Source organism: Carcharodon carcharias, chromosome 20 (genome assembly GCF_017639515.1).
Source record: "Carcharodon carcharias isolate sCarCar2 chromosome 20, sCarCar2.pri, whole genome shotgun sequence".
Lineage (NCBI taxonomy): Eukaryota > Metazoa > Chordata > Chondrichthyes > Lamniformes > Lamnidae > Carcharodon > Carcharodon carcharias.
Window position 1 is genome coordinate 42,410,996 of NC_054486.1, and position 20,839 is coordinate 42,431,834.

Genomic DNA, 20,839 nt, shown 5'->3' on the forward strand with positions numbered 1-20,839 from the left:
ACAGGTTTTAATCTGTCTAATGTTTCCTGGGTAACAATCCAGGTAAGTGCTGGGGAACTGTCCAAAGACTCTGGATGTAGCTCAGAGTCGGAGAGATTCATGGGGGGTCCTGGGGAGGATGGGAGTTGCCTATCAGAAGTTTAAGCTTCTCAGGCAATTCCCATGCAGGTCTACACATCAGGAGTTTCACAGGACCCTGATGTGGATCTTCAGTCATTTGTCTGGTCCCTGATGATCAGGAGACTTGAAGATTTGGCCCATAATGTTCTATGTTTTGCCAGCTTATTCCCACCTCCATCAGGAGGCAAAAATCAGGTCCATAGGGTGTGGCTTTAACAAAACCCACCTGACTGGAAATCTGATTGGGCTCTTTTTGCACATCTTGCTCGTCTTGACTTTCAATTGAAGTAAACTTAATAGATACTTTATGAAGGGCTTATCAGATTGGAAGATGCTTGTAAATTTCAATACAAAAACAAAAATACCTGGAAAAACTCAGCAGGTCTGGCAGCATCTGCGGAGAGGAGCACAGTTAATGTTCGAGTCCAAATGACCCTTCAACAGAACTAAGCAAAAATAGAAAAGAGGTGAAATATAAGCAGGTTTAAGAGGGGGGCGGTGTAGAGCTGGATAGAGGGCCAGTGATAGATGGAGATAGCCAAAAGATGTCATAGACAAAAGGACAAAGAGGTGTTGACCACCTAGGGAATGTGCTTATAGGTGACATTAAGGTAGAAAGCAGGACAAGCAGGACAGATAGCCTTAGTGGGGGTGGGGTGGGGGGGCAAGAGATCGAAATAGGCTAAAAGGTAGGGATAAAACAATGGATCGAAATACATTTAAAAATAATGGAAATAGGTGGGAAAAGAAAAATCTATAGAAATAATTGGAAAAAAAAGATGGGGAGGGGGGAATCGAAAAGGGGATGGGGATGGAGGAGAGAGCTCATAATCTAAAGTTGTTGAACTCAATATTCAGTCCGGAAGGCTGTAAAGTGCCTAGTCGGAAGATGAGGTGCTGTTCCTCCAGTTTGCGTTGAGCTTCACTGGAACAATGCAGCAAGCCAAGGACAGACATGTGGGCATGAGAGCAGGGTGGAGTGTTGAAATGGCAAGCAACAGGGCGGTCTGGGTAATGCTTGCAGACAGACCGAAGGTCACCCAGTTTGCGATTGGTCTCTCCAATGTAGAGGAAACTGCATTGGGAGCAATGAATGCAGTAGACTAAATTGAGGGAAGTGCAAGTGAAATGCTGCTTCACTTGAAAGAAGTGTTTGTAAATTTCAAGTTCAGAAATGTCTGTCAATGAGATGTGCTTACTGAGACTGGTGTAAGTTGGAGAGCAGTACCCTGAACTCATCCTCACATTGATGTTTTCAATACATTAATACTTATTATTCTTACAGTTACAGATAGCAAGACATCAAGATCCACCTGACAATCTTTGCACAGAAGAAAAGCTCTTCAGAAATAAGCTGAGGATTTGCAGGCAGTGGCCCAGCAAAATTGGATCCAGATCAATATTGATCACGAGTATTGGTGAAAACTCACAGGTGAGTTAACAAGACAGGTTAAAACTAAATGGCCTAGCTTGACAGAGCATGGCAAGAAAGAGCAAAGCTGAGTGAATAAACCAGCAAGTAAAGATAATACATTGGGCATGAATGGACAGTCTAGAAGAAGTGTTTATGTTGTACAGCAATCTATCCCACCACATGTACAAACCAATTATCCCTATTAAGAAAAAATTGCAAAATAACTTCTCAAGGGAACCCAGAATGATATAAAATAATGAAAAATCTTTGTTAATGAGATCCTTATGTGGAATGGAACATGCAGAACAACAACAAGGACAACAACTTACATTTATATAGCACCTTTATGACAAGAAAGCATCCCAACGCACTTCACAGCAGCTTTATATACAGAACATAACATTGAAACACAAGGTCAGATGACCAAAAGTTTGATCAAAGAGGTAGGTTTTAAGGAGTGTCTTAAAGTAGAAAAATGAGGTATGGAGGTGTAGGAAAGGAATCCTAGAGCTTAGAACCTAGGCAGCTGAAAGCACAGAATTGGTGATTCTCAAGAGGCCAGAATTAGATGAACACAGACACCTTGGAGGGCTATAGGGAGAAGAGTTCTATAGTGACTATGACTAGACTATGTGTGGCCTCAAAGTGCGTAACAATGCTTTTCCAAATAGTATATGTAGGGCATCCCTTGCAATCACTGAAAAACTTCCTGAAGCATTGACACATTCCAAGGTAGCCCTTTAATAATATAGATGCACTCCTGGGAATGACGAACCTAACTTGCAAAAGGTTATTTTAGCATTCCAGTAAATCAACAGATGCAGAGAAATACAGGAATCTGATGACAAACAAATAGAAATTTGATGACCTTAGGAATCCCATCAGTTTTCCCTACTGGCTACCTAGTCCCCAGGGATTCCAGTCTAAAAACTTAGACTATATAACAGTGATGTGCAAATTGTGGCCTCTGTGCCACCTACTGCCTCTGAGCCCAGGCAGATCTTCAAAGCCCATAAAATCTTAGAGTCTTACAGCACAGGAAAAGGTGATTTGGCCTTTGGAACTTATCTCCACCATAATAACCTGCTCTCTAATTCGTTCCACACACACTATATTGTTTCTCTTTTAGAAGCAACTAATTCCCTTTTAAAAGAATAATGGACCATACTTCAATAATGGAATGAATCTTACATTCTAACCACTCTGAATAATTAGATTAAGCCTCTCTTTAATTGATTTTGGAAGGCGATGGTGTAGTGGTATTGTTGCTGGACTAGTAATCTAGAGACCCAGGGTAATGCTCTGGGCACGAAGGTTTGAATCCCACCATGGCAGACGGTGGAATTTGAATTCAACAAAAATCTGGAATTAAAAGTCTAAAGATGACCATGAAACCATTGTCAATTGTTGTAAAAACCCATCTGGTTCACTAATGTCCTTTAGGGAAGGAAACCTGCCATCTTTACCTAGTCTGGCCTACATACGACACCAGAACCACAGCAATGTGGTTGGCTCTAATTGCCCTCTGAACTAGGGCAATTAGGGATGGGTAATAAATGCTGGTCTGGCCAGCGACACCCACACCCCATGAATGAGTAAAAGAAAAAATCACGTTGCTGTTTATTTTGCCGACCAGTGGAAACAATGTACCGTAATTTATCCTATCAGAACACTTCATTATCTTGAAGATAAGGTCAAAGGTCACTTTTTGTTTTCTCAGTTCTAATGCAAACAGCTTAATTTTTCAAGTCTCTCTTTATAACTGTAACCTGATAACAGCCTGCTAACTCCACGTTGCATCTTTTCCATTGCTTTTATAGACTTTGTTTAATTGGGTACCCATTTACTATTCACCAGTAGACAGTACTCCAACCGTAACCTATTTAAGGCCTTGTATGTGTTCAACACCACTGTCTTGCATTCCTATTCCATTCTGTTTGCCTTTTTTAATGCCTTATCAACTCTTAATGACATTTGAGCCCAGGCAATTCAGTGGTAGTGATGCTTATATCTTTAATTTGGTGATATATGCTGTTTGACTTTTGTGGGTCTGAAAGGGTTGTTTGTATTACTGAATAAATCCTAACAGCATACCCAGGTCTGTTAGTATTAGGAACTTGAGGCAATTGTAAATTATTGGAAATCTGCAAGTTAAATTTACACATGGTGTCCGGTGTTCCATGTGATCAGTAAAGTCAAGGGGTTTGACAACCCACAGTATTTAATACCATCTCTCAATTAACAGTGGTAACCACTTAAATCACCTATAGTTTAACTTTTTCTTTGCTTTTTACATCAAAATGAAATGTTAGGGAGAATGAATATCATGAAATTAACACTGCCTCAATTTAATATCATGTTTTTATTATGAAACTGGTCTGTATAGATTGCTATAGAACAACTTGCTAATTGGCTTTGTAAACAGATAAAAGAACAGCATTAACTTGGATATATATCATTGTCCCTTCATTCTCACTGGACAAACATTCTGGAATTCAGTATCTTGCACCGTCGCCATGATGAGTATAGTAATTCAAGGAAAAAATCCAGCACCATCTTCTCAGGGCAACTAAGATTTGGCAACGAATGTGTCCTTGTCACTGTTGCCTGTGCCCTGAGAACAATTAAAAAAAAGACAACATAGAGAATAATAAAACATAGAAAAATAGGCTATTTAAAATGATTCATAATTTAAACAATAACATAGAATAGCGATAACATATTGTATTCTCTTTTAAGTACTGTATACTGTATTGTCTTGGGAACCTAATAAAGGATAATAGTCTTGGAGTTTTCTATTCTGTTTGAAATAATTTGGGCAGAGGTCTGTGCATGTTCACAGGAGCAAATCCCACTGAATTTGCATGTCATGTTTCCACAAGGAGTTTAAGACAGAGATGTGCATGAATTACTAAAATGGAAACTTTTCATCAAAATAGTTCTTTTTCTTTTCCCCCTAAGAGGTCAGTTCCTTCAAGTAGTCTCACAAACATGCTTGGTGCCTCCTCTATGGATCAGTTCTTGTGTGATCTATCCTGGCATGCTTTGTATCATGAGATATTGCTTATAAAAACATTGGAAAGCTATCTCAAAACTGAAAGGAATTGAACTAGATGGATCTAGTAAGCTAATATTCAAATTAAATCTATTTAGGTTTTGATTCAACTTTACCTGCAGGCAGATTTATTATCTTTTGGTGTTGTTTGTATATCTCTTCAGCTGAACTCAAAAGGATCCCAGGGTGGCTTGAACCACAACAGCCATGAGCATCGTACTGACCCCAGTGAATAGCCAAGAGTTGGATGCCATGGCAACAGATGCATCTCCTATGATCACAAACATGACTCCTCTGGAAGAGCCAGAGGATGAGGGAAGCATGAAGGAACATGATGCTATCCAGCGCTATGAGAAACCCCCACCACTTCACACTGGAGCAGACTGGAAAGTCGTACTTCACCTGCCAGAAATAGAAACGTGGCTTCGTATGACATCAGAGCGAGTGCGAGACCTTACCTATTCTGTGCAGCAAGATACTGAGAATAGGCATGTAGATGTTCACCTGGTCCAATTAAAGGTACGAATGGAGGGAGGAGCCTTTTTCCCATAGCAATAAATCTTGATTTGAATTAATACATGAACTGAAAATCAATCGGTATTGAATCATTAAATGTAAACCCCAACTAGCATTAAAACAGTTGGAATAAATACATTTTTGGTTGAATTGCAATTTCTGTAATGGGATGCAGTTTAACATAATTGAGCATGATATGTGTGTGGATATGGACTACTGACAGAAGATGGGGTTATTAATCTGACCAACTAATTGTGCTATAATAAAAATAAAATATTGCAGATGCTGGAAATCTGAATTAAAACAGAAAATGCTGGAAGAACTCAGACTGGCAGCATCTGTGCAGAGAGAAATTGTTAATGTTTCAAGGCGAACATGACTTATGATTTCATTTAAAGGGTCATATTCGACATGAAATGTTGGGGGCTTTTATGGCCCCCCAGCCAGTGTATTTGCATGCAAGGGGTATGTAAAATAGGACAGGTGGCTAGTCCACTGCCTTCCCAGTCACCCCTGAGCTTTTCCTCATAATACAATGGGTGGATAAGGCATCAGCCAGCCTGTCCACCTGCCCTTAGGCCTATTGAGGTCCTTAACTAGCCAGTTAGTGGCCTGCTTCCACCCAGACTGCAAAGGAAGCCTGCTCCTTCATCATCTCAGGTGAAAAGGTGGGAAGGAGGGGGGACAGGTGCCTCCTTTGGATGTTTCCCTTTACTGATTGGAGCCACCCCACCTAAAATATTATCCCCTTTTTTGAGAGTCCCTCTCTGGCCTCCAAACCATGACCCCGTCCCCCCTTTATAGGATCCCCAGTCCCTCTCTGACTGATCAACAACTCCAGACTTAGTTCAGTATCCATATTGTCTACCTTCTTGGGATTGCTTGTAGTCCCAGCAGCAGCCATTACTGAGCCCAGGTATTGATCCTTGTGGTTCTCTGCTAATTATAGCCTGCCAATCCGAAAATGTCCTGTTTATTCCTACTCTCTGTTTTAAGCCATTAGCCAAACCTCAGTCCATTCTAATATATTACCCTCAATTCCATGGGCCCTAATAAATTCTTGTATGGCGCCTTACTGAATGCTTTTTGAAAATCCAAATACACTACATCCACTGGTTTTCCCCTGATCCATCCTACTGGTTTTGCTCTCAAAGCACAGAGTTATAGAGGTATACAGCACAGAAACAGGCCCTTCGGCCCATTGTATCCATGCCGGCCATCAAGCACCTATCTATTCTAATCCCATTTTCCAGCACTTGGCCCGTAGTCCTTGTATGCTATGGTGTTTCAAGTGCTCATCTAAATACTTCTTAAATATTGTAAGGGTTCCTGCCCCTACCACTCCCTCAGGCAGTGTGTTCCAGATTCCAACCACCCTCTGGTTGAAAACATTTTTCCTCAAATCCTCTCTTAACCTCCTGCCCCTTACCTTAAATCTATGCCCCCAAAACACTTGAACAGATTTGTCAAACCTGATTTCCCTTTCACAAATCCATGTTGACTCTGCTTAATCATTTTATGATTTTCGAGGTGCTCTGTTCCCTGTTACCATAACGGATTGTAACATTTTGCCTACTGCCAATGTTAGGCAAATTGGCCTGTTTTCCCTGTTTTCTCTCTTCCTCCTTTCTTGAATAGTGGGCTGATGTTTTGCTCCCTTTCAATCCTTGGGAACTATTGCAGAACCTAAGACTGGAAGATTAAAACCACTGTCCACTATCTCCAACAACCTCCAGAATGGAGGTCATCAGATCCAGGATTTGCCACCATTTAAGTCCCTTTAATTTCTTCAGTACTATTTCTTCACTTAGACTGATCTCCTAAGTTCTGCATTCTTGCTAGACACTTGGGTCCCCATTATTCCTAGAATGTTTTTGGTGTTTTCTATCATGAAGACAGATATGTAGGGTTGGATTTTTGTTCTAGAGTCAGGTATGCAGAGTCGGGAAAATTCCCAACTCCTCAAACACAACTCTGGAGAAACTTCCCTGGATGTTGAATTTTTGCTCTGGGAGAATGGGGGCTAACATGACTCAGGCCCACCAACCCCTGAAGTAGTGGAGATGCAGAGGCAGGCCCAGCATAGATTACGCGACTCGGCCAGGGTTTGGAAGGTAAGGAGGTAAGGACTTCACGCTGTGAGGCAGCAAGTGGATGGGAGTATTGATATTACTTGGGGGAGACATTAATCAATAATCAGGTGAGTATGAACTGCAATAGTTGTCCAACTGGTTGCTGACACTGGGCATCATGGGTTTTTCAGAGAAACATTGTTGCTGAATGTTCACATTATAATGAAGGGCACCCCCTACCCAATTCAGGCTGGTAAAGCATCATAAAACACAACCATGGAAATGGCAGCATCTTGGTGCCATCAGCAGCACCTGATACTCTGTATTGACTCAGGTTACTACGTTGCTTCAGGTGATGACTGTTGCACACCACATTAGCCATGATTTTCCACCTTCCACCTATCCTCTTTCCACCTATCTCTCAGGGTGCAGCCATATAATTGAGCCTTGATTGTGACTCTCACAACACCACATTGTCATGGCAGAACATTGTGACTCAGTGGGATCAGGCCAGGAGGGTAGTTAGTGGTCAGGAGCACAGCATGCTAATCTGGGAGTGATAGGAGCAAAAGCCAGGCTACCCTGCATTTGTCCAGACCTATTGCCCACCACCAATCCCGCCCTCCCAACATTAGGCATTGATGAGATAGGGAACTATTCTTTATGTATGTAGGCAGAGATGTGCGTGAGACCATTTGAAGCTGGACGCCTTATGTGCCTTTTGTTTTTCCATTTCTTATACCAGCATTTCTCACAGAACGGAAAGTGGGGAAGGAGCCCCACTTCAGTGACCAGGGACCTCCAGATGCTGGTGGAGGAGGTCCAGAGATGGTGCTTCAGATTTTATCTTAATGGATGGCAGAACCTGCCCACAATGACCACAGCGGCAGGAATAAACTCCACTGTGAGGACAGAAGCGGACCACAGAAGATTATAGATTCAATGAAAGAAGAGGTTCCACGATCTGCTGCATTCTGGCAATGTGAGGCACAAACAAGCCCAAGTGATTGTTCACATCAGAATGTTGCACCTATGGTTGGAGACCTGGCACGTTCTTCTCCTATAACATGGAGACTTGTATGTCAAAGCTGCTTCTGAGGATGCACAGTTGTGAATGTCCGCTGCGATGCACTGCCACTTTCAAGAGATTTGAACCTGGTAGCACTATATATTAGGCTAACATTATTTTTTATCTGCTGAGAAAGAGCACCCATGATGGCAGGGAGATGGCCTGGACTGGGGGTGGGGCCATGAGGCTACAGCAGATAAAGAATGTGAAGGAGACAGCCATGTAGGTAGCCAGGGTGCCTGACTGGCTGATTGTCAGGGCTAGAGAATCGCCCTTTACAGGTGCTAAAGGCAATGTTAGAGGCACCTTAGAACATGGTGGGAATGGCAGAGGTGATGCTGTTAGTTCACTCAGGAGAAAGGGAAGTTAGAATGAGGGGGAATGCGAAGTTTGGGTTGCATGAAAAGGGCAGCGTGATAATATTTGAAGACAATGGCATGTATCACAATATGAAGAGCTGAATATCATTATGCACTTCTGTGTCTCACACAGGTCCCAGTGCTGCTTGCTCACACTCACCACCCCCCCACCCCCTCCCCAGGCCTCCTCATCCCCTGTGCATCAGAAGGCCGAAGCGATATCCAAGGAGATGGTGTCACATCTGACTAACCTACATAGAAACTAGCACATAGGAGGAATGTAATGCGTATGTAGAGTTGGTGGCATGTGGTAAAGGGCTCTGCACCAGAGTGCAGGAGGAGATGTCTGAGTTACATACAACTGTGCATACAACTGTCCCCCTGGAAGAATGGAGAAAAGTCCCAATGATGGCTCTAGTGGGTAAGGAGGTAGAGGCTCAGGAGTCACCGTTTGGATGTGGTATTTGGAGCATCAGCTTATGTGTGGAGATCTGGTGGAGTTTCCTGAGGCAACGTGAGCTCGTACACTTGCAAGTGGGTCCGTCCATTGTGGTGATGAACTCCACCTTATCTTGGGGGCTCGACCACATCAGCTCCAACCATGCGAGAATGGCCAATCTCATGGAGGCACATATGCAGCATCACTCAGAGTGGATGCAAGAGCAGTGTAACTGCCTGCAAAGTGGCCAAGGCTCACTCAGTAGCCTGGATCAATTCACTCAGAGCTTGAGCACCAAGCGTTGTGGATTGAGATGCTCCTTGCAGCATTTCATGCCCCTCAATGGTTGTCTTTAAGGGAGATCAATGATCAGACTCAAAGATCAAATCTAGTTCATCAGGTGTACTTCAAACTTGAGAGCTGTGTTGAAAGCAGTCATCTACATGTGAGCATTACAGTCACATAAGTGGATTTTCTGCATGTCAAGATGGCATATATGCTCCAGGGAATCATGCTTGTGTGGTCTCCTCACTACATTGGAAACCTTTGTCTTCTCAGTGGTAGAGTCTGTGGTTTCACGGGGAGCCAATGTGTTGCATGTTATAGATGTTACACTCCTGACACTGGATGCCGGTGTTAGTTGGATAATGTGGAAGGTAATTGAAGGAGTTGTTCGAACAGGGGTGTGGCCTCACCCTGCACAATGTGCGGTAGCTGCAGTACTGTTAGCACGTGCAATCATATGTGAAGGCCATAGGCCCTGCTGCCTACTGACACTCTCGATATAGTGGGTATAGTTAAGTAGGCACAGAATGGCATTTTGACCAGCTCATTGACAGCTGCTAACATATATGTGCAGGGTCCAGGTTCTGAATGACTTCTCAAGGTATATTTGTGAATGATGTTGAGTCCAAGATGATCATGATTTCAGCCATGTTGATGACACTGAGTTTCTGTATGTGCTGTTGGTTTTCTCTCTTGTTGGGGATGGGTATTTCCCTGAGGAAGTATGGCTTCCATACTAAAGGCTTATTAAATGGAGGCTGCTCACCCGGACTGGCTCATGTAAATTGTGATCTTTCAAGGGTATAAGTGAAGCTACTCTGGATTAGCAGGCTTCTGTTGATGACCCTCTCCTGCAAAGATTCAGCCATGGCTACATGGGCCTGCCCCTCAGCTAGTCTGACATTGCCACCCTTTTTCTCCTCCATGGATGACTGTCTTCAATGCAGCTCTCATGCTTGAAGTGCATCTGATGAACTGGACAAAATTTTTAAGTCTGATAATTGATCCTCCACACATCTACTGCTGATGCCCCAAAAAATTACCTCCTTTCTGACTGGAGCATCATAGTGACTTTCCTCCCTGCTCCGAGGGGAACTGTGCAAAAATGCCTGTGACTCAGACATCCCCTTCTGCATTCTGGTGTAGTGCCCTTCACCACATGCAACTGACTCTAATACGCACTATATCCCTCCTATGTGCTAGTATCTGTGTTGATGGAGTGTAGGCTAGTCAGATGTGACGATACCACTTTGGACATTTCTTTGTTGTCCTGATGCCCAAGGGATGAGGTTGTATGGGGGTGCGGTGGGGGTGGTGGTGATCTACTGGTGCTGGGACCTGTGTGAGACACAAAATTATGTGATGACGTATAGCCCTTCACATTGTGAGAGCATGCTGTGGGACATGCCATGGCCTTCAACTATTATTGCCCTGCCCTCTTCATGCAACTCAACCTTCGCTATCCCTCTCATGCTAAGTCCCCTTCCTGCTTAGTGAACTAACAGCATCACCTGCACCATTAACACCATGTTTCAAAGTGTTCCACCACCATCTTTCCCATCTGCTATGGGCAATTTCCATCCCTGACAAACAGCCTGGCAGGCACCCTGGCTACATCCATGGCTATCTCCTCTGTGTTCCTTATTCCCCATAGCCTCGAGGGCATATCCCCAGTCCAGGCCATCTCCATTGTGTTATTGGCCCTGTTGTCCTGCGGATACAACATAAAGAGTAATGTTAGCCTCATATATGGTGCGACCAGGGACAAATCTCTTGAGTGCGGCAGCAAAACACAGTAGACATTCACATCTCTACACTGTGCACCTGCAGGAGTGGCTTCAACATGCACGCGTCTATGCTATAGGAGAGATATGTGCCAGGTCTCCAACCATAGGTCCTGTGTTCAGGTGTGAACCATTACTTGGACTTCTGTGTGCTGGAGTGCAGCAGGTCATGGCACCTCTTTCAACATTGTACCCACAATCTTCCATGGTCCCCTGCTATGCGCATAGTGCAGTCTATCCCTTGCCATGCCCTCTTAGTTCCTGTGGGCAGGTTCTGGCAGTTACTCGGGTATAATATGGAGTGCCATCTCTGGACCTCGTCCACCAGGATCTGGAGGCACATAAGGCTTCCAGCTCCGAATGGTCTCACACACATATCTGCTTACATACATGAAGAATAGTTCTCTATCTCATCAATGCCTTATGTTAGGGGTGGGATTGGTGGACCATGGACCTGGACAAATTCAGGGTAGCCTGGCTTTTGTTCCTGTCACTCCCAGATTTGCATGCTGTGTTCCTGACCACTAACCACCTTGCTGGCCTGATCCCTATGAGTCACAATGTTCTGCCATGATAGTGTGGAGCTGTGAGAGTCCTGATCAAGGCTCAATTATATGACCGCACCCTGATAATTGGGTGGAAAGAGGGTAGGTGGAAGAGCAAAGGATCGTGGCTGGTGTGGTGTGTATCAGTCGTCCACTGAGACATGATAGTAATGCGAGTCAATGCTGAATATCGAGAGGGGCTGATGGTGCAAGATACTGCCATCTTAATGGCTGTGTCTTGTGAAGCTTTTCCAGCCTTAACTTTATAGAGGGTGCTCCTTTATTGCAATGTGAATAGTTAGCACCAATGACTATTTTCTCTCTGGAAGCTCATGATGGGCCATCTCTTCCAGTGCCAGAAAGCAGTTAGACAGGTATTACAGTTAGTATTCACCAGACTGTTGACTGATGTCTCCTCCAAATGACAGCTTCACCTCTATCCACTTCCTCCCTCACAGCAGGATCTTCTTACCAGCTCGCCTTTTAACTCCTCACAGAGTCACATAACCCACATTGGGCCCAGCACCAGATAGCCCCCATTCCCTAGAGTGATAGTCCAATCATTCGGGGATGTTTCAAGTCGGGTTTGCAAAGTCGGAAATTTTCCCAACTCTGCACCAGTTTCCGGAGCGAAAATTTGGCCCTCACTATCCATTCCTGACCCACTCTGCTTGTTTTTAGCCAAAACATTCTCTGCTCTACAGCCTTGATATTTCACCTCCTTCAGTTTGGTCTACTGTATTCGCTGCTCCCAATGCAGTCTCCACTACGTTGGGAAGACTAAACGCAGACTGGATGACCACTTTGCGGAACACCTTCACTCAGTCCATGAGCATGACCCAGACCTTCCTATCACTTGCCATTTCAATACACCATCTTGCTGTCATATGCATCTGCCTGTCCTTGGCCTGCTGCAATGTTCCAGTGAAGCCCAGTGCAAACTGGAGGAACAGCACCTCATCTTCTGATGAGGCACTTTATAGTCTTTCAGACTTAAACATTGAATTCAACAACTTCAGATCATGAACTCTTTCCTCCATCTTGACCCCTTTTTAAATCCAATTTAAAAAAATTTTATTTTTATTAATTTTTATTTTTTTAATCCTTTTTCCCCAACCACCCCACCCATCCCCAGAGGATCATCTGCTACTTGTTTCTGAGTTGTGCATTCACAGAGTGCTGACCCTTGTTCTGCTATTAACACCTTCTGCTATCTTACCTTTATGCCACTTTCAGCACCTTCTTTACTTTTTACCACTACCATTAACACTTCCTTTGTCTTGTAGCCATGGCATTTGTCAATCCCTCCTGAGCTCCCACCCTATCCCTGACCTTCTATTCTGCTCCACCTGCTTCACACCCTCTTAAACAGTATAAAATCCATCACATTCCTACTTCTCGTTTTCTGAAGAAGGGTCATACAGACTCAAAACATTAACTCTGTTTCTCTCTCCACAGATGCTGCTAGACCTGCTGAGTTTTTCCAACATTTTCTGTTTTTATTTCAGATTTCCAGCATCTGCAATATTTTGCTTTTATCTTAATATTTCCTGTGCTGTTTTTGAATTTACCATATCCTGAATCCTCCCAAACTTCCTTTGAGTTTAAGGCTCTATCTAGTGTCCTAGTTATTCGATTCTTCAGGACCCAGATGCCAGCCCAGTTTAAATTGAATCTGCCCTAATGCAACAGCCCCCCCTTTCCCCAGTATAGTTGTCGGTGGCCCATGAAGTGCAATTCTTGCCTCCCACACCACTCCTTCTGCAACGCATTTAACCATCCAATCTGTTTATCCCTCTGCCAATTTGTGCATGGCTCAGGTAACAGTTCCAAAGAGATTATGCTTTTTAATATGGACTCTATCTCCTCAAGTTCTTCGAACAGAACATCATTCCTCATTCTATTTATGTTGTTGGTTCATATGTCAATCATGGCAACTGGATTCTCTCTCTTCCACTCCAAGTTCTTCTTCAGCTGTGAAGAAAAGGCTTTCACTCTGGCACCGGGCAGGCAACACAGCCATTGACTCCTGGTCATGGCTGCAAACAACTGTATCTACTCCTTTGCCCATACAGCCCTCTATCACTACCACTTTCTTTTTCACTCCCTCCTGCTCAATGGTACTATGGCCAGTTTTCCCAATCACTGTGAAGTCCTTGTTCTCATCCACACAGGTTACAAGTACCTCTTGCCTGTTGCTCAAGGTCAAGGCTGACCCTCCACCATCACTACATCTGGATCCCCCTACCTGCCTGATTCACACTCACACCCTCCTGCTTCTGACCATTGACCACGTCTAAAATACTACTTAACCTAAGGGGTGTGACTGTCTCCCAGAATAGAGTGTTCAGCTCTTCCCCTCCCTGATGCCCCAAAATATCTGCAGCACAAACACCATCTCCACAGCTTTGAGCTGAAGTTCCATGTGCTGCAGATAGTTACAGCAGATGTGATTGTCCGGTATCACAATGCTGTGCACAAACTCTCAGATGCTGCAGTGATGCCACAGCACATGCATTGCAGTGTCTGTCTAATTTGGGTTTTGGAGCTTGAGCGGCAGCTAGGGGCACTAGGGTGCATTCACAAGGCTGAGCAGTTCGTAGATAGCATGTTTCAGGATGTGGTCACCCCACAGGAAGTGCAAGCAGAGAGGACATGGTTGACCACCGGACAGTAGAAGGGGACCAGGCAGATAGTAAAGGAATCCTCACTGGCACATCATTTTTCGGCCTTGGAAAACAGTGAGAGTGATGGTTCCTCTGTGGAGGCCAACCAGAGCCAAGGTCATGGCACTGTGGGTGGTCCAGCTGCTCGGTGGGGCGGAGGAAAGAGTGTTGAAGGGCAATAGTGGTAGGGGATTCGTTAATGAAGGGAGTGGACAGGCGCTTCTGCGGCCATTGACGTGGCTCCAGGATGGTATGTTGCCTCCCGGGTACCAGGGTCAAGGATGTCATGGAACGGCTGCAGAGCATTCTGAAGGGGGAGGATGAACGGCCAGAGGTTGTGGTCCATGTTAGGATCAATGACATAGGAACAAAGGGAAACAAGGTCCTGCAAGCAGACTTTAGGATATTAGGTACTTAATTGAAAAGCAGGACTTCAAAGGTAGTAGTCTCCAGATTACTCCAGGTGCTACGCAGATAGAGCAGATGAATGCGTGGCTGGAGAGATGGTGCAGGAGGGAGGGCTTTAGGTTCCTGGGGCATTGGGACAATTTTTGGGGAAGGTGGGGCCTGTACAAGTTACATCCGAACAGGAATGGGACCAACATCCTCACGGGGAGGTTTGCTAATGCTGTTGGGGCGGATTTAAAGTAAACTGGCAGGGGGGTGGGATCCTGAAAAGTAGTTCAGAGGGGAGAGACACTGAGATAGAATTAGAAGTTAAAATGCTAGTTAAGTGAGTCTGGAGGGCAGAGGAAACATAGGCTAGATAAGAAAGAAGTGAGTTTAGTAAGACTAAATGGAATATATTTTAATGCAAGGAGCCTGAGAAATAAGACAGATGAGCTGAGGGCACAGATAGGAATGTGGAAGTATGATGTCATATTTATATCCGAGACTCAGCTAAAAGAAGGGCAGGATTGGCAGCTCAACATTCTTGGTTATAGGGTATTCAGACGAGATAGAGAGAGGGAAAGAAGAGAAGGGGGTGTCACAATATTGATCAAGGAACTAATTATAGCAGTGAGGGGGAATGATATCTTAGAAGGATCATCAAATGAGGCTAAATGGGTAGAAGTAAAAAACACAAAAGGGGAAAACACACTGTTGGATGTATATAATAGGCCCCCAAACAGCCAGGGAAAGATAGAGGATCAAACATGTAACCAAATTTCAGAGAAGTGTAAGAATAACAAGGCAGTAATAGTAGGGGATTTCAACTACCAAAATATTAACTGGGATCGTTTTAGTATGCAAGGTGGGGAGGGAGCAAAATTCTTAAGTTGCATCCAGGAGAACTTTTTTAGCCAGTACATAGAAAGCCCAACAAGGGAGGGGGCAGTTTTGGACCTAATGTTCGGAAATGAGCCTGGGCAAGTGGAAGGCGTATCAGTAGGGGAGCATTTTGGAGATAGTGACCATAACTTAGGATAGTAATGGAAAAGGATAAGGTTGGGCCAGGAATAAAATTTCTAAACTGGGGAAAGGCTAATTTTACTAAGATGAGATACAATTTGGCCGAAGTGGACTGGGAGCAGCTATTTGCAGATAAAACTATGTCAGAACAGTGGGAGGCATTCAAGGAGGAAATAGTGAGAGTACAGGGCAAATATGTTCCCATGAAGACAAAAGCGGGGGCAAAGTCTGGAGAACCCTGGATGTCAAAGGACATAAAGGTTAAGATTAAGAAAAAAGAGAAGCTTCTGGCAAATACCAAGGGCTCAATATGACAGATTCCCTAGAGAAGTATAAAAAGTGCAAGGGGTTCTTAAAAATGAAATTAGGAAAGCTAGGAGAGTGCATGATAAAGCATTGGTGGGTAGAATAAAGGAACACTCAAAGAGGATTTTTAAATATATGAAGACCAAGAGAATAACTAGGGAAAGAGTAGGGCCAGTTAGGGACCATTGAGGTAATCTGTGTGTGGACCTGGAAGATGTGGGTACAGTCCTCAATGAATGCTTTTTGTCGGCCTTCACAATGGAAAAGGATGATGCAGGTATAGAAATGGGATGAAACATTTAAGTTATGAAGAGAGGTTGGATAGACTTGGGTTGTTTTTGTTGGAGCAGAGAAGATTGAGGAGCAACCTGATCGAGGTGTACAAGATTATGAGGGGCATGGACAGGGTGGATAGGGAGCAGCTGTTCCCCTTAGTTGAAGGGTCAGTCACGAGGGGACACAAGTTCAAGGTGAGGGGCAGGAGGTTTAGGGAGGACGTGAGGAAAAACTTTTTTACCCAGAAGATGGTGACAGTCTGGAATGCGCTGCCTGGGAGGGTGTTGGAGGCAGGTTGCCTCACATCCTTTAAAAAGTATCTGGGTGAGCATTTGGCACGTCATAACATTCAAGGCTATGGGCCAATTGCTGCTAAATGGGATTAAGTAGTTAGGTCAGGTGTTTCTCATGTGTCGGTGCAGACTCGATGGGCCGAAGGGCCTCTTCTGCACTGTGTGATTCTGTGATCAGGGTGGAGGCCTGTGAAGCATTAGAGGAAATTAACATAGAGAGAGAGGAGGTACTTGCTGTTTTAGTGACCTTAAAAGTGAATAAATCCACAGGCCTGGATGAAATGTATCCCAGGAAAGGGAGCTGATATCAGGGGCCCTGGCAGTAGTTTTCAAATCCTCTCTGGCCACATGTGAGTTGCCAGAGGTCTGGAGGACTGCTAACATTGTCCCATTTTTAAAAAGGAAAGGAAGGGATAGACCAGGAAATTACAGGCCAGTCAGTCTAACCTTGGTGGTGGGGAAGTTACTAGAAAGAATTCTGAGGGACAGAATATATTTGCACATGGAGAGACACTGATTACCCAGGGATAGTCAGCATGGATTTGTTAAGGGAAGGTCGTGTTTGACAAATTTTATTGAATTTTATGAGGAGGTAACCAGGAGTGCTGATAATGGTAATGCATTTGATGTGGTGTACATGGACTTTAGCAAGGCTTTTGATAAGGTCCGTCATGGCAAACTGGTCAAGAAAGTAAGAGCCCATGGGATCCAAGGCAAAGTGGCACGTCGGATCCAAAATTGGCTAAGAGGCAGGAAGCAGAGGATGATGGTAGATGGATGTTTCTGTGACTGGAATTCAGTTTCCAGTGGGGTTCCACAGGGCTCAGTGCTGGGGCCCTTGTTGTTTGTGGTGTACATAAATAATTTAGACTTAAATGCAGGGGGTGTGATCAAGAAGTTCGCAGATGGCACAAAAATTGGTAGGGTGGTAAATAGTGTGGAGAATAGCCGTAATCTGCAGGAGGATACCAATGGACTGGTCAGATGGGCAGAGCAGTGGCAAATGGAATTTAACCCAGAAAAGTATGAGGTAATGCACTTGGGGAGGGCTAACAAGGCAAGGGATTACACTACGAATGGTAGGACCCTGGAAAATACTGAAGATCAGAGGCACCTTAGGTGTGCTTATCCACAGATCCCTGAAGGTAGATAAGGTGGTTAAGAAGGCATATGGGATACTTGCCTTTATTAGCTAAGGCATAGAATACAAGAGCAGGGAGGTTATGCTGGAACTGTATAAAACACTGGTTCGGCCACAAAAGGAGTACTGCATGCAGTTCTGATCACCACATTATAGGAAGGATGTGATTGTACTGGAGAGGATGCAGAGAAGATTGACCAGGATGTTGCATGGGCTGGAGGGTCTAAGATATTAAGAAAGATTGGATAGGCTGGGATGGTTTTCCTTGGAGTAGCGAAGGTTGAGGGGGAACTGGAAAGAGGTGTATAAGATAATGAAAGGCATAGATAGGGTGGATAGGAAGGCATTTTTTCCATTAGTAGAGGAGTCAATAGATTTAAGGTAAGAGGTAGAAGGCTAAGAGGGGTGTTAAGCAGAAGCTATTTCACCCAGAGGATGGTGGGAGCCTGGAACTCACTGCCTGAAAGGGTGGTTGAGTCAGAAACTCTCATGTAAGAAGTATTTAGATATTGACTTGCGTTGCCATAACCTCCAGGGCTATGGGCCAAACACTGGAAAATGGGGTTAGTGTACTCAGATTTTTGTTGACCGGCACGGATGGCCTCTTTCTGTGCTGTAAACACCTATGAGTCTATGAGCCTATGTAATTTATTTAATTAAGTAATTAGTTATTTTTTAAATTGAATTGATTATTTCAATTTTATTCATTAATTGCTTTATCTAACTTAAGTTACTAGGTTAGCAAAATAAAATAAAAATAAGTTACAGTTTCTTAGCTAAGAGACAAAAGAAAAACGCAGTCAGCTACTGGAGGTAAACTAAAAAGCAATAACTCTTTCCACCACTGCACTAAATTTTCACTTACACCAAATTCTTGACTTTTGCAGTCTGTTAATGATGTAATCCTTCATGACCTCTCTGTGCTGCACACTCTCAAATAGACCAAAGCACAAATCTTCACAGTAAACTATGTCTCTTCTCATCAAATGAGCATAATATTAAACAATTTAATCTCACTCAAAGTTGCAATTGTCTCTTTACATAACTGAAATAAGGAAATCATGGTTTTCCACAAGTTTAATATGCCCCCAGTGTTAAAAATGACAATACTGTTCAGATTAATAAGGGTTTGCTGTAGATTATTTTCAATTTTATGAAGCCTCATAGATTCTGGTGACTGTCATTCTCCTTCATGAGGTGCTGTTAGTTTGACCTTGTAAGTAGCTGGCCAGAGATGTAATTGACAATGGACATGCCATTTTTCCCCAAGCTAAAGTATTCAATGCTTATCCTGAAATATTTCACCTGGCATCCTAGATGAATACTAGTGAGTTCAAACTGAACTCAGCAGGAACAGTAGATGAGACTACCATGCAAATCTGGAGCTGGTAATGATGCAATCTTCCAATAAGAAAGGAAATGCACAACCACATTCTGCTCTTAGATCATGATGAATCAAAGCCAGTGTAACTATTCAGGGCAGGTTTAACACTTCCACTAGATCCAGTCATTGATATACAATGTAGCCATACAATGTATACAGTGCAGATCCATGATACCCACTTTTAGAGTTGAGACCACGTGCAAAATGCCACCTCATGGCCAAAGAGGAATCCATTTGGTGGGACAGTTGGGATTGTTGTCTGAACCTTCAAAAACAAAGGATTAGCTTTAAAACACATTCAATTTGACATCCTTCCACCACCACCCCATCTTCCAAGTGACCACTGTACTGCTACAATTTGTGGCATCTTCATTGGCGGCCCTCCCAGATATGTCCCTAGTGGCAAAGGTCTCGACTGCTCCTTTTCAAATTAAGGGATATCCCCCAACCCCATCAACATTATCAGATCAGTAATAGAGAGGCTCAGGTATATGCATCCCAGCAATTACTCTTGGATTCTACTTACAATGGATTAGAACAAAAATAGTCCCTTAGATTTTCCTTCATCTTAAATAGGATTATGATGTGTGAATACTTGATAACTATTGGAGAGTAATACTTACAAATCACAAAGATAATGGGTTAGCGATTCTGGATTTGAAGTTGTACTATAGTGAAGCCAGCTTGTTGTAGCAGATCAGAGAAACTTACAGTAAAAACTTGCATTCTAAAGGTGAGCAAGACATTTTTATATTTGTGAGACAAGAAATTAGAATATATAAAAATATAACTGAGCTGCTCAAGCCCCCAGCTTTTATCTTCCCTTGTAACCCACTCAGTAACATGCACTACAATGAACTGATCTGTGCCATTCTTGATCACAGTTTACAGGAGATGGGATTTAACAGATAACGAGTTATACATCCTCAGTTTATTTCTTATCCGTGTTAATATTTTGTGTGTCAATTCATGTACTGAGATTCATGTACAGTACATGAATTGACACAAAATATTAACTCCTTAGTTGAAATATGCATGAGTGGCGTGTAGTACCAAACTCATTTGCGTTGTTTTCTAGTTAAGATTCAAGGCTGCAACCACTTTGGAGGACTATGCTGTTCTTAGTTAACAGATATTTATCAGATCTCCTCCTACAGGAATTAAGGGCAAGAAGGTCGAGCCCTTAATTCCTGCAAATTATTACATGAAACAGCTCACCTGAATTCATGCTGTTGTTAAATTGTACAAACTGGATCAAAAACGTGGTTTAATACTGCAAGCAGTGAGAATGAGGAGAATGGATTGTATATATTAATTATTAGTAACTGCCTTCCAAGTGTGCTTACAAAGAAAATGCAGTTTTAATTGTAGGCAAAATGTGAGCTTTTGGGAGCACAATGAGTACTTCCATAATTTTCCCAGATCCGTTTTAAAATGTGTTTTTAAGAAAATATGCCTGATGATGTACAGACAATTTACACCTGAGATCAATGATCACAGGCTGGGAGTCATCTATCTTTTCCTTTTTGGCCAATGAAGTATGTGACAATGGAGCAATCTAATTTTCTCGCATAATATCACTTCAGAATGCTTCAATTCACATCTAAATGTGCAAGTAAGCCATATTTAAAATCTATTTAAATTACTAGTGATTTCAATCCTCACCACCACCAGACTGAAATGATAGAGATTTGTCTTCCTG

At 43.3% G+C, this 20,839-nt stretch overlaps 1 protein-coding gene across 4 annotated transcripts in view; it reads left to right on the forward strand.

Moving 5' to 3' along the window:
• The first annotated feature begins 4,796 nt into the window (after positions 1-4,796).
• The window catches only part of akap6 (A kinase (PRKA) anchor protein 6), a 527,594-nt gene continuing 511,551 nt past the window's right edge, over positions 4,797-20,839 (forward strand). For all 4 annotated transcript variants that reach the window (XM_041214722.1, XM_041214723.1, XM_041214726.1 and 1 more), the window contains exon 1: positions 4,797-5,108. In XM_041214722.1, coding sequence (XP_041070656.1) covers positions 4,797-5,108 — 312 coding nt within the window. The remainder of the gene's footprint in view (positions 5,109-20,839) is intronic.